The following is a 14,084-nucleotide window of genomic DNA, read 5'->3' on the forward strand; positions in this document are numbered from 1 at the left end:
GCAGAGCTCACATCTGCTGTCAGCTGAGCTGTCCAAGTGTCACAAGAGCAAAATTACTGCAGCCCTAACGGGACCGCTGTATGAGTGTGGAGCAAAGCAGCTCTTAATGTAACAAAGTGCTTTAAAACACAGTGAAAGAAAGAAATCAGACTCTTTTTCAACATGTTGTCAGTGTAGATCATGTGTGTGTCATTCTGTCTGTAAACATGATAGCTCAGAAAGTTTTGAATGAATTCTAATAAAACATTGTAGGGTTTTATTAGTGGGATCATGTTAACAATTAGTTAAAATTAGGCAGGTAAAATTCACTGAGGACTTCAAGGCCAACTTAACGATTTATTGGTCAAAAATTGACAAAACATCTTATGAATGAGAAAATATTATTCTTACAAGTGTGATGTGCATAATTATTAACATATAGAGCATAGCTTATGAAGATTTAACATACAATGTCACATTTTAACTTTAACCTCGCCTTCATGATCAATAAATTGCACTGATTGTTGATAATAATGATGATAATAGTTGATAATAATGCTACATAGACCAATTTAAAATGATAATGAAATGTTCACATGGGATGCTTTTCAAGTATGTTACAGTTACAGATATGTATATATGAAAACAAAAGGAGTACTTTTCTATGGCGTGGTGTGCTGGGGGAGCAGCACAGCAAAGAAGGACTCATCCAGGCTGGAGAAACTGATCAGGAGGGCGGGCTCTGTGGTCGGCATGAAGCTGGACACTCTGGTGACAGGGGCAGAGAAGAGGACCTTAAAGAAACTGATGGACATTATGAACAATGCCGGGCATCCTCTGCACACGGTCGTAAACAATCAGAGGAGCCTATTCAGCGACAGGCTGCTTCTCCCAAAGTCAAAAACCAACAGACTTAAAAACTCCTTTGTCCCACACGCCATCAAACTGTTTAACTCACTGGAGGGGAGAGGGAGGAGAAACAGGGGGACAAGGGAGGGCGGGAACAACTGAGCTGTAGGTGCTTTTCTACACTGTGCAATATTTGCAATATTTGCAATATTTGTTTTTTGTTTTGTCTTTATTTCTTATATTCGACTGTGCAATAATCACTGTGCAATATACTCACTCAAATGTGCAATCCTATTTATCCATATTGTATATTCTGTATCTATATATGTGTATATGTGTATATGTGGTGTATTTATGCTTATATCCTTACTCTCATTCCCCTTAATGTATCTGTAACATGCAACTTCTTTTGGTGCTTTGCTACTGGAAACTGAATTTCCTGGAGGAACCCACCCGAGGGATTAATAAAGTTTCATCTAATCTCTAATCTAAAATAAACTTTTTTTCACTTGTTATTTTAAAAAGAACAGAGAAAACAAAAATGATTAAACACAAAACCCAATACTATTTCCTTAAAAGTAAATATGGAGAGTGAGCTTCTTATTAATGATGGAAATGTCTTAGTAAAGACAGAAAAAGTTTAATGTTCTTGTGTTGTTATTGACGAAAGAGAATCATTACAAGTTTGATGATGTTTTATAAACATTATATAGGATGTAAAGGATCTGAATGCGGCACATAGATAACGGAGCATCTCCCTCCCTCCCTGTCTTTGCCCTCATCAGCACCACCGTCTGCATCCTGCTGAGCTCTCAGAGCGTCCTGCCTCTCCGACGGGGACGGGACGCCATCTTGTTTGTTTTAGTGGAAGAGGAGGCGGAGGGGTACCGGGGAAAAAAATAACCCCCAACCAACGGCAGCGACGGCACGGCCGGCAAAAACAGAAACGCGCCAGACGGCTAACCGGTGAGTATTTTATGTCTAGCGTAAGCAGAAGATTAGATTTGTGTGGATAATTAAAATAAATTAAATAAATAAATAAAAGAGAGAAAACGGGGCTAGCGTCGCGGTGCTTTTGAAAGACAGCTGCTAATACTAGCTTATCTGCAGCATCACCTGTTGGGATGCAGGGAGCGTCAACGATGTAACGGACATCTCATTTTAAACGGTCAAATAAAACCTGCCCGGTCTTCTTCTGTCTGCGGTTACAGGGTCGCTGTGTTTCCCGGTAATAACAGTATAACATCTGCATTTGGGCCAGCACTTTGATTGGAGTCATCCTGCAGGTGCTGCATGTTGTTTCTATTATTAAATCATTACATCCTTCAGTATCATGACTGTCCTGGCTAACGGTGTAGCTGCAGGTCATTTCTACAGTATCCACGGTAAAGTGCGGGTATACACCTAACAGGCTATATAATTAGCCATAAATAAAAGGGGCCAATTAGGATAAATAACACTACTGCTCCTTTGTTAAAATGTTGCGTTTACTGTAAAATTATCTGCGATAACACATTGCCCAGAGCAGAGGTGCCAAACATAAAGTGATTTCTGATATTTGTCCAAAAATATTTTCTTGTATTTAAACTGTTGTAAATGAGCTGTTAGCCTATAATGTGTCCCAATTTTGGCCTACTTTGTAAAATGAAATTGACATCCTTTATATTACAGATCCTTAATAATTATAGAGTCCTAATTGCTCGAGTGGCTATCACTGTTTTGTTTGTTTGTTTATTATTACAAATTAGTAATTAATATAAAAGACATTAAATAAAAGTTTACAGTTTTCCCTCAGCAGTGACAAATATTTTTGCTAGTTGAGTTGATCCAAATGAGGGATTTTGCTAAAATAATTCACTAAATTCATGGAAATGATTTGATAAATATCTTATCAAATTTTAAACATGTAAAATAAGGTTCTACTGTTGTTTGTGTCCAAGTATTACCTATTACTTAAAATATACACACACATAAGTAAAATATTTAGGAGAAACCAGTGTTAAAGTATGAATATTATTGTTTATATTATTATACGATATTAAATTATTGCACAGATCAGTGCATTTCTTTAATTTGACTGTACTGTAAAGTCTTATGTTGAAAGTTTACTCTCTCACCCAGCTCCTTAGTGGAGTCCAAGGAGCAGCCCTCAACAAAGCCAGGGCTCCTCACAAGTTTTTTTTAGTCTTTTTTCTCTGAGTTCCTCCATCCCCAGCAGACCACAGCATAGAAGATTAAAGAGCTACCACAGTGTCCCAGAAGGTCCTTAACGGCATCCTGAACACAACAAAGGGCCTCAGACGATTTTAGCCTTTCTTATACAGGACATCTATATTATGTGACTAATCCACTTTGCTATTAAGATTAACATGCAAGTATTTGTAAGCTGACACAGTCTTAATCTCCAGGCCTTGAATGTTTACTGGTGTAAACTGTATCACCTTGCAGAGGAAGTCAGTCACCATTGTCTTGCTGGAGTTTATTCAAAAACAGTTTTTTTTTGCACACCATTCAGTGAAATTGGTAATAACCTCCCTGTATTCCAAGTTGTCCCCTTCTGTTATATACCCAACAACAACAACTGTCCATGTTGTGTCTGAAGTCCAGTTTGTAAAGGATTAAAAGGAACAGGGAAACTACTCTACATTGTGGAGCCCCAGTGTTTTATACCACTACATTAGACACACTGTCACAAAGTTGAAAGCAGTGTGGTTTTTTTGTGAGATAGTCTCTGATCTATGCAGTCAGGTGGCAGCAGGCTATCGGGTTCAGGCTTTTTCCCTGAACTAATATTAGCAAAACTTAACTAACAGAAGAAAAACTGTCTGGCTGATGGATGTAAATGAGAGCGATAAAATGAGCAGCTCATTCTCTGCCTTCTCTGGATTTTATGCATGCAGGTTAGATGATACGCCTCTGCAGTCTGTATCTGCACTCTGTGTGACACTGGGACTGCTCCAATCACAGGCGGTGGTTTCAAAAAGTCTCAGTTAATCAGTTTGCACCTTGTTATATGCTTATCAAGATAACCCAATCAGTTTTTTTCTTTTCAACATCCCCACATAGTTTACCCCTTCATAGTGGTGATTTCAGTCATGTGCACTGTACTGTTTCTCTCTTTGTTTTTTTTCTTTCTCTCTAGGCCTGACGCATCCCCCACTTCCCCTTTCCCTTGTGGTGAGAAGGCATCGAGACGATGTTTTACGCACACTTTGTCCTCAGCAAACGTGGGCCGCTGGCTAAAATCTGGCTGGCGGCCCACTGGGACAAGAAGCTGACCAAGGCACATGTTTTTGAGTGCAATTTGGAGAGCAGCGTGGAGAGCATCATCTCACCCAAGGTTATTTCTCAGGCTACCGCAGCTAACTCCAACAGACTTTGATTACTGTACACTAGGGATTTTCCATTTTTTAACACAGTTTCCACTAAAATCTGTCAGTCTGAAGCAGCTACAGTGAATTAAAGAAACAGTTCAGGCAGCAGAAATTCCTGAAGTTGTGCTCTTTCCTTAGTGACAAGTTTCCTTATTACTCTAAAAATCCTGAATAATAAACTTTGTTGCAGTGACATGCAATTAATTTCTATATATAGTATTTGATATTACTATTTGGCACTGGGGCACCTATCAATTAACCTTACAGTAGCTGCTCTGCCATTGAAAACCATGCCATGAAGCTCCTGGCACACAGTTTTTGTGTTTTTTTTCTAACCGCTCCCATGTGATAAAGTGATTACCCCATTACTGCATGTAAGTAGAACCTGTAACACTCTTTATTAGTTCCATAAATTGGTTATCGGTCTCCTTGATTGCTAATAGTTGGTATTAGCCCTGAAAAAGCCACATTGGTCAATCCCTGCTGTAAAATGTGGCTGTTTCTTATTAGGTTTCAGTGTCTACCTTCATGTAGTCATCCTATAATTACATTGTAGGCCCTTATTGGGTTTTTTTTGTTTTTTTTATATATTATTCTGGTTTAATTTTCTCTCAGGATTTCTTTATAGTACAGACTTGTTAATTTCATTTATATAGAACCCATCGGTTGTGAGACAGACTGCTTTTTTGATTCCCACATGTGGAAGAAGTGACACAGTTTATGTAGAAGACAGAAGTTACTGTATTACTAAATGTATGTCTTTGTTTTTTTACAGGTAAAAATGGCTTTACGGACTTCAGGGCATCTGCTGCTGGGGGTGGTGCGAATCTACCATAGGAAGGCCAAATACCTGCTGGCAGACTGTAATGAGGCCTTCATCAAGATCAAGATGGCATTTAGACCAGGTTGGGAACAGCAGATAAATCAAAACTAGGCTTTCCAAAAACCATATTAAATACATACTCATACAGCAGCAGTTAGGGCCCTGAAAGAGCCTCTGTTACTTTAGATGCACATGCTAACTACGCATGTGTCACATACACTAAAGCTGCTTCTCTACCTCGTGTTGTTTCAGGTGTGGTGGATCTTCCAGAGGAGAACAGAGAAGCAGCGTACAACGCTATCACTCTGCCCGAGGAGTTTCATGATTTTGACCAGCCACTGCCAGACTTAGAGTGAGTCCTACAGGCTTCCTGAGAGAGCACAATGCAGAATAAGACTACAAAGAACAAAGTTGTTGTACAAAATAAACTGTGCAGATCACAGCCATTAAATAAAGATGGTGTCGCGTAAGGTAGCGTAAACTTGTTGTCTGTATTGCCCACATGCTATAGCCACCCCCTCAGAGTCCCAAAATATATTAACAACAGCATTTAAATGACAGTGTGTTGTGTTTTGCACAGTGACATTGATGTAGCTCAGCAGTTCAACTTGAACCAGAGCAGAGTGGAGGAGATCACCATGAGAGAGGAGGTGGGCAACCTCAACCTGCTGCAGGACAATGATTTCGGTACTTTGTTTTTTGGTTTTTTTTTTATCTTTATGTAGGATTTGATCAATTAAACACCAACATCCAAACACCAATGTCAAACCACATTTCAGTATTTTAGTGACACTTTGTTTCAAGGCTGATTCCTTGACTTCCTCACTGTTTTTTCATGCAGCCGACTTTGGGATGGATGACCGGGAAATGATGCGAGAGGAGAGCGCGTTTGAGGTAGACATTATGGGAGCATCAGCTTCGAACTTGCTACTGGAGGCTGAGGGTGGTGCTAACCAGATGGCCGATAAGTCCAACCATTTGGAATATGATGACCAGTACAAGGATGACTTTGGAGACAACCCCATGGAGAGCAATGAGGGAGGAATGCTGGGTAAGAGCTAACACTAAATTTAAAAACAGATTATTTTATTTACTCAATGACATCTGTAGATGACGCTGTTTTTGTCTGGCTAGTGGATGAAAAAGTGTACTTTTTCTTTTCTTGTATTTCTGTGTAGTGGACAAGCTGCTGAGTAACGAGGATGGAGGCGGCATCTTTGACGACCCTCCTGCCATCACAGAGAGTGTGATGATGCCTCAGGACCATGGAGACGATGACGATGACTTTGATGCTCTCTCAGGTCAGTTTCACAAATTCCTCAGGGCTAAAATATAATATTTTTTAGTCTTTAGCTAGAGTGTGGTATGTTACGGAGAGTTAAAATTACAATGTAGTTGTGTCATTATCATGAAATGCAGATCTAATATGATGTGTATGTGTGTGGTGTTAGCGGGAGCCCCAGATAGTCCGGACTCAGGCCCAACAGAGCCCCTACCAGCTATGACTGACCAGGCAGAGCAAACTGCTCTGGTCCACAACGAGGAAGAAACCTTCGCCCTGGAGCCCATCGACATCACAGGTAATCCAGCTAATTTTGTTTTTGTTTTGTTTCTAATTACTCAGCAGCTCTCTCGCTCTCTGTAACAGAAAAAATAACTAATGAAGATGGAACGTAAGAAAGATGACAGCCGTGCTAATGAGCATGATTCTGTTGTGCTGTGATCTAGAAAATGAGCGGTTATACATGTCAGAGTCAGCCGGCATTTAACCAGTTGACCGGAGCAAAGCGTAACCACATTCCAGTTATTCACACTCAGCAGACTAATCTGTCATGACGTGTGTGATGTTAGGCACGGTGCAAAGTGCCACACATGTCGGCAACATTAAAAATGTGATTTGATTTCAAATGGTTCATGTTGTTTTGGACAGTATCTTAAATTTTGCTTCTGACAAATAGCCTTCATATTATAATAATTAAAAAGAGTAAAGCTAACACTCAAACGAATGAAAATCAAACTGAAATACACTTATCTATTTTGGAAACTAACTTAAAACTGATTTTAAAACAAAAACTCAAATGCTCTGAAATGCACCAGATCAGCAAGATAATAAAACTCCTGTTTCTACAGTGAAATGGTAAATGGACCGGTTGTTATATAGCACCTTTCTCTATCTGAGCACTTTGCACAACTTGCCTCATTCACATTCACACACATTCATAGCTCCAATGGATGCATCTGTGAGCAGTTAGTTAGTATCTTGCACAAGGATATTTGGCATGCAGACTGGAGCAGCTAGGGATCGAACCACCAACCTTCCAATTAGCAGATGACTTGCTCTACCTGAGGTTAAGCACTAAAAATGAGCCCTTGTCTTCCTGATCTACAGTGAAGGAGACCAAGGCAAAGCGTAAGAGGAAGCTGATTGTAGACAGCGTGAAGGAGTTGGATAGTAAAACTATTCGTGCACAGCTTTCTGATTACTCCGACATTGTCACAACCCTGGATCTGGCTCCGCCCACAAAGAAACTGATGATGTGGAAGGAGACGGGAGGAGTTGAGAAGCTTTTCTCCCTTCCAGCTCAACCTCTATGGAACGCCAGACTGCTCAAGGTAACGGATGTCATTCAGGGACATTTGTGCACAGTGTTGTAGTGGTCACGGCGACACACATTACAAACACTGACTCTATGTTTACCCTCACTAGATGTTTACAAGATGCCTGACACCATTAGTCCCAGATGAACTGAGGAAGAGGAGGAAAGGTGGAGAAGCCGACAGTCTGGATGAGTTTCTCAAAGATCTGGAGAACCCAGAAGTGCCAAGAGAGGAAACAACAGGCCACCAACAGAGAGACATCATGGGTAAGAAACAGACTCCATATAAAAGATAGAATAGCTTCAAAAGTCTGAAAAATGAAGTAAACATAAAGTGCCTCAAACTGAAATTAATTTAGTAAATTATGGTCTCTATTTGCAGTTTTATTTAAATATTATTTCTCACAGACATACATTGCAAAGTGTTTTAAGAAAACAAATGTAAAATAAGACAGGCGGTAAAGACTAATGTGAAATGCAAGCGTTTAATAACAAAATTTATACAAATGCATGAACAAGACATCTAGAACAAAGATAAGAGCTCTATAGAAATAAGCTAAAGTGAAACATGTTCCACAGTAAGATCTGCCCCATCATTCATTACATCTTATATTTGGACTATGTTACATTCATCTTTTACATACAGTCTGTGAAAATATTTTCCCACTGGTTTTCCCACCAGTGTTCATTTGAGGTAGCACAAAATATGTTCTTGATTTTTTCCAGACCAGACCATCATGGAAGAGGCCAGCGTGCTGCAGACTTCAGCTGTAGAGGGGAGCAGGACAACCCTGGATGAGTCGGTCATGCCACCTCCATCCTCCCAACGAGGCCTGAAACGCAAGGCCCAGGACACAGAGCCAGCCCTCCCTGTGAGTACATGTTTTTCAGAGTTTGTCACATTGTGCTTTCTCTGTCTCTCTGATGTGTCCTCTGACCCCTCCTCACTCCAGATGGGGGCCTTGGACCAACAGCAGCAGCAGCAACAGCAACAGCAGGGGTCCAGACCATCTAATGCACCCCAACAGCTCGAGGCATCCACTGTGGAGGTACCCCCGGAGGAAACAATCACCACCAACATCAGCCAGCTGATAGAACTGGACCTGCTCACCGACAAGGACAAGAAGAAGAATGATGATGACTCTGATGAAGAGGTCAGATAAAGATTCCCAAACCTTGCTTCTTCACTTTTCGCACACCTTTTTCATTTATTCAGAGTAAATAAGCAAACTCATTTTTATGTAGTTTATTTATCTGTAAGTTGGTATAAGGATTTATGTGTATTTATGTCAGGAGGAGGAGGCGCAGGGAGGAGACCAGGACCAGGAGGAGAGGAGGTGGAATAAAAGAACCCAGCAAATGCTTCATGGTCTCCAGGTATGTATGTGATCTCATCTTACCAGATAAGAAAACAGCAGAGTGATAAGTTGTTGGTACAACTTATAGAAATATCTGAACTCAGATCCACACGCTGAGACACCCTGGATGTTTCTGCGTGCTTTAAGAAGGGAGACTGACATCTCGTTGTATGAAGAAACAACTTATGTGCTTTTATTTTACCTTTTTTTCCCCAAAATATACTCATGTGCAGTAGAAAACCATATGAATCCTCTCTGAAGTGGAATTGTTTCTAGTCTAATGGTGTCAAGTTTGTTTTTTGTTTTTTTAGATTTAAAATTAAGATGTAAAACATGACACAGTCCAACTAAACTCACAAGGAGTTAACATGAAACATCTTAAAGTGCATAACATAAAATAAAAATTCATTTCACAGATTTAGTTTGATTATTATGTCAAAAGACCACCAATACAAGTTTTTATGACTTATTTTGTTTAAATCAGCCACAGCTGTGATTTTACAGATGACTTAGAGAATTTAGGATTGTGGCCATAGACACAATCAGGATGCTATCCTGTTGGATTTTTGAAATCTACATTGTGAAACTTTAACTTTAGGGTTTTTTTCCCCATATTTGGATGAGAGGATGGGATGCTGGTTAATTGGTTTGGTTATAAATACAGACACACTAATACAATAATAAAGTTTTTCATACAGAACTGAAGTCTGTGCCAGACTGCAACGTGAGTGTGTGAGGTCAGGCCTGTGAGTCTGACCTCAGGCAGAGCTCAGTTGAGATTTTGGGTTATTATCTTATATTATAAAACTTTTAGGTAATAGCCCGACAGTTTCGCTTGTGGATAGCATTTTTTATGCCAGAGGCAAGCTCCACACTCAATATATTTGCAGATTTCCACAGCATCAGGTAATATTAAGACTACCGACTGGCATCGGATAAGTAGATGTACCTTGCATGAGCTTAAAATCCATTTCCATATCAAAGTATGCAAAATGACAGGCTTCCTCTTGCTCACACTCTTTGTTACTGCATCACAGAGGGTGATGGCTAAAACCGGTGCCCAGTCGGTCAGCCTGCTGGATCTGTGCAGGAACAACAACAGGAAGCAGGCAGCTGCCAAGTTCTACAGCTTTCTGGTCTTGAAGAAGCAGCAGGCAGTGGAGCTTGTCCAGGAGGAGCCTTACAGTGATATCATCGCTACGCCGGGTCCTCGCTTCCACATCGTCTAAAAAAACCCATTCCTTTTAATCTTTTAAAGAAAAAAAACTGCTCGGAGGTCAGTACTTTTAGTCAGCAGCACTATCTGTTAGTTTAACACAAGTCTTATTTAAGTATGCTGAGATTGTTTTGTTTGTGAAATGGTTTCATTTTTGCATCATTTAGATGTGAAGCAGTGGTGGTTCAGTGGAAGTGGGTCTGACTAACGTAGTTGGAACTCAAACAATGAACATATTTATTATTTACTCACTTTATATCCCAATCACTGTAAAGGATCACCTGCATCTCATTGTTTGCTGCCGTCTCACCAAAGTGAAGGAGTCCAGTGTAATGATTTGTTTACAGTCAGTCAAACATGTTACTTCCATTTTTCTCACTACTGCAGGTGAAGGTTTACTTCTGAAGTCTCTCACCATCATATTAGGAAGAAGGAGCATGCACTGTTTCCAAGAGTACATTTAAACAGTTATTATAGTAGTTCTCTACAGACTCAACCAGCAGCTAATCATTATACAGCTGTAGAGTAGCACTTTAAGTATTACAGACTCTAAGTTGTTGTTGCTGTTGCTGTCAGTAAAAAAAAAAAAAATAGACATGACCCAAATCCACACAACATACTAATTTCTAAGCAGGATTCGAGGATTGTGCAAACTTAAAAATAGTGATGGCTATCAGCCTCCTGACACAAATCCTTTGGGAGGATTTGTGTCAGGAGGGTCATGACGGAAACATTAAAAGTGAGCATAATTTATGCACCGTTAATTTATGGCTGCTCTCTTACTCAAGGTGTGTTCTTACCGGCATTGGGAAAGACAGTAAAAGTGACAAAACAGTGATTAAACTTCATTGTTTATTGTCAAAGGTCTATTTAAACAATTTAAATTGTGTTAATTTTCAGTAAATTTCACCAAAATTCTAACTTTTTTTTAGTAAAGAAATCTGTGGCATCAATTTGAAAATCTTATATCGCCTTTTTCTCATGTTCACGCTGTCTGAGGCCCGCCTGCCTGACCAGGGGATAACAAAACCCCATCAACCTTCGGGTTAAGGGGTAAAATCACCTTTTTTTTTTTCAGTGCATCGTGATTATGCATACTTTTCCTGATTCAGATTTAAAATTCTGATAAAACAGTTCTGGGAACACCTTTAACAACTCCTGCTGCTTCCTCTCTAAACTTGTAAGGAATTAAGTTTTCTCCATCATTGCCTGTTAGTATAAAATATGAAATATTGAGACTTTTCATCACGTTGTCTTGGACCTTGTTACTATGTGCTGTGGATTTGGGACACAGTTTAATAAAACCTAGCTTCGGGACCTCAGCCTATAGATAAAAACATGAGTGGTCTGCTATACTTGCATGCTATCCTGAAATATTTGAATCAAGTCCAATTTGTGTGAAATTTCTTTTCATTGCCATGTTACTTTTTTTCAAATCCTTAAAATAACTTGAGGTGAGATTCACTTTACTCAGTGTCCTTATTGTATATGGATACAGTGATGCACTGTCTTGTTTATTAAGACAATTAAGTTGTTGTGCTCTGTGTCACTTTTGATAGTATTAATTTATTGTTGTATTGCTGTATAGCAGCTAAAGAGAATGAATTGTTTTTTCATTTAAAAGCAGATTTCATTATTAATCTCTAGAATGGCTGGATGACAGGATCAGATGGAAACTGGATGGACTTTTGTTGCTGTAAGTCATCGTGGTATGAGAAAATACTGCAGCTTAAATTTAATCTGCACGAAATATCAACAGTGGAAACAAGTTAGTGTGTCCAAAGACAGCTAAATGCATTGTTTTTGATATCCCCTTCCATCTAAAAAAAAGAAAAAGGGTAAACTGTTTAATGTCTGAGTGCATCTTATATTTTAAACTATGTGCCTGTAACGAAACCTGCTTTTTTGATTTTGTATAAAAGAAATCATAAAGATGTTGTCTGAGAAAAGTTTCATTCCCTTACCTGTAAGGTTTTTCAAAATAAAACAAATAACACTACAAAATGGCATTTTTAAAATATTATGTAATAAACGTTTCTTTTCCTCTGCAGTCATATCAAAAAGTAAACCTATAAATCAGGTGAATGGAAAAGGTTGAAGTCTCTGTCTTCCTGCTGTTTTATGTATTAGCAGCTGCTGGGGCAGCTGTGCCATCTCCTGCCTCCACTTTTCGTTTCTTGTGTCGGCTTCTCTTCCTCTTCCCCTCCTGCTCTGTCTTCTTCAGCGGAGGTGTCGGGACTCCTTTCTTCTTTTTCTTCAGGCAGCTCAGCGGGTTGGGGTTGGACTGTTTCCTCTTCCTCTTCTTCCCACGCCTTTCTCCGTCCTTCTGGCCAATTCCCTGCTCCTCCTTCAGGGTCCGGATACTCTGTTGCTGGGCCGGGCTGACCAGCTCTCCCAGCTGGACGGCCTGGACGTGGTCGAGGGACGCCTGGCTGGGCTTGTCCAGCACAATGGTGTTGAGGATGATGTAAAGCAGAGGAACTCCTGGAATTTTCTTCAGCCCCGTGGTGACTGTGTGGTCCTGAAGACACAATGAGACCAAGGAGATATTTGTAATTTATCTGTCATCTGCTCCACTGAGCAGTTATAATCCCAAATCAGACAAGAATGAAAACAAGTTTTCAGCCGCCTATCTCCTCGGTTCCCAGATGTTTACAGGCTGTTGTCAAAAGAACAGGGCATGATACACACAAAACATGTCCCTGTAACAATTTTTGAGACTTGTTGCTGCCATCAAATTCGAAATAAGCCAATATGTTTTCACAAAAGAGTAAAAGGAATCAATTTAAGCATTTTCTACGTTTTCTATGCTCAACTCTGGGTAGAAAATGCAAATCGCTGCATTATGTTTTTTTGGAATCGAGTTTAGCCAGCACCCAAAGCTGGCTTTCAAAAATATTTTCCCACTTTCATCTCATTATTTACCTGTGTGGCAACGAAGTAGTGGTGCGAGTTGGTCTCTTCCAGCATGGACAGCAGACACTCTGATGCTGAGACCGGCTCCTTGAAATGCGGACACTTCCTGACCTGAAACCTCTGCAGGATGATCTTGGCCCCGTACAGCTGTTTTCCAAGCGTCTCGAGCTCCTTCAGCGCACAGCTGAACGTGAACACGTGGACATATTATTAAAAGGTGTACGATGACAGTGTTGTGCCAAAAAGTGACCGGGGGTAGTGGGTGGGGAGGGTGCTCAGAGGTGAATGCACTCACCTGGTGGTGCACAACTGCACCTCTCCCATTAGGTATTTGGGCATCTGCTCTTTGATCTGAATCTTGTTCTTCAAGGCCGCTTGACAGAAAGTTCCATCGATGAGGATTTGGAAGGGTTCCCTGAAGCCGAAGTTGTATTTGTAGAAACTGATCGTCTTCTTGGCTTGTTTCTGCCGCTTAATCTTCATGGCGGCGGGCCAGTGACGAAAGAGCGCGTATTAAAACACAAACAACCGTCAGTGACGCGCGTTAACCGTGAAAATACTGTTAACGTTAGAATGATCAAACACAGCATGTGCGCTGTACACAACACGCTTACGGTCGTTGCCCCTCAACTGTCCGACTGGAAACAACATGTAGGACTAAAGTTCCCGCTTTCTTTCGTTCTTTCTTGTATGTTGTTAGTGCAAAACATTTGCTTTAAATAGACCTCCAGCCTGTCGCTATTAATTATTTTTCTCTGAGCAGCAAATATTCTTCCTATTTTCATGAAGTTCATTAAACAGTAAAAGTGAATAAATAATGTTTTTGTTGTTGTGGCGTTAGAGTTTACATTTTTTATGCTGTGCAACAGTCTCGAGTCACTACTCATATCTTTATATTTTACTTCTATGGAGCCAGACTTTCTTGTGATTTTTAAAGTGGTGTAAGCAGCTGTTTATTTTTTTTTATTTTAT

The 14,084-nt window shown here is 40.1% G+C and overlaps 2 protein-coding genes across 3 annotated transcripts; one reads left to right on the forward strand and one right to left on the reverse strand.

Annotated features, from left to right (window-relative positions):
* The first annotated feature begins 1,628 nt into the window (after nt 1-1,628).
* rad21b (RAD21 cohesin complex component b) lies at nt 1,629-11,271 on the forward strand. 2 transcript variants are annotated; one of them, XM_005936270.3, is made up of 14 exons: nt 1,629-1,794; nt 3,971-4,168; nt 4,978-5,107; nt 5,278-5,377; nt 5,606-5,712; nt 5,867-6,076; nt 6,204-6,326; nt 6,477-6,605; nt 7,415-7,638; nt 7,733-7,889; nt 8,349-8,494; nt 8,576-8,776; nt 8,916-8,999; nt 10,018-11,271. In XM_005936270.3, exons 2-14 carry the CDS (start codon nt 4,025-4,027, stop codon nt 10,207-10,209), a joined length of 1,947 nt encoding a protein of 648 aa, XP_005936332.1. In that variant the 5' UTR covers nt 1,629-1,794; nt 3,971-4,024; the 3' UTR covers nt 10,210-11,271. The 2 variants fall into 2 exon arrangements, with proteins under 2 accessions (XP_005936332.1, XP_005936333.1); XM_005936271.3 differs by lacking the exon at nt 1,629-1,794 and adding an exon at nt 1,855-2,114.
* On the reverse strand, nt 11,243-13,793 carry utp23 (UTP23 small subunit processome component). The gene is made up of 3 exons (XM_005936273.3): nt 13,408-13,793; nt 13,122-13,296; nt 11,243-12,717 (listed from the first exon to the last, which is right to left on the reverse strand). The coding sequence occupies exons 1-3, from the start codon at nt 13,593-13,595 to the stop codon at nt 12,316-12,318; spliced, it is 765 nt and encodes a 254-aa protein (XP_005936335.1). The 5' UTR covers nt 13,596-13,793; the 3' UTR covers nt 11,243-12,315.
* Nucleotides 13,794-14,084: the final 291 nt, after the last annotated feature.

Source organism: Haplochromis burtoni, unplaced genomic scaffold (genome assembly GCF_018398535.1).
Source record: "Haplochromis burtoni strain Fernald_Lab_line unplaced genomic scaffold, NCSU_Asbu1 Contig_200, whole genome shotgun sequence".
In the NCBI taxonomy this organism is placed as follows: domain Eukaryota; kingdom Metazoa; phylum Chordata; class Actinopteri; order Cichliformes; family Cichlidae; genus Haplochromis; species Haplochromis burtoni.

Coding starts and splice junctions, on each gene's coding strand:
- utp23 (XM_005936273.3), bottom strand. CDS start 13,595: ATGAAGATTAAGCGGCAGAAACAAGCCAAGAAGACGATCAGTTTCTAC. Junction 13,297..13,407: donor GTGCAGTTGTGCACCACCAG/GTGAGTGCATTC, acceptor GTTCACGTTCAG/CTGTGCGCTGAAGGAGCTCG. Junction 12,718..13,121: donor ACTACTTCGTTGCCACACAG/GTAAATAATGAG, acceptor TTGTGTCTTCAG/GACCACACAGTCACCACGGG.
- rad21b (XM_005936270.3), top strand. CDS start 4,025: ATGTTTTACGCACACTTTGTCCTCAGCAAACGTGGGCCGCTGGCTAAA. Junction 6,606..7,414: donor GGAGCCCATCGACATCACAG/GTAATCCAGCTA, acceptor CCTGATCTACAG/TGAAGGAGACCAAGGCAAAG. Junction 7,890..8,348: donor CCAACAGAGAGACATCATGG/GTAAGAAACAGA, acceptor GATTTTTTCCAG/ACCAGACCATCATGGAAGAG.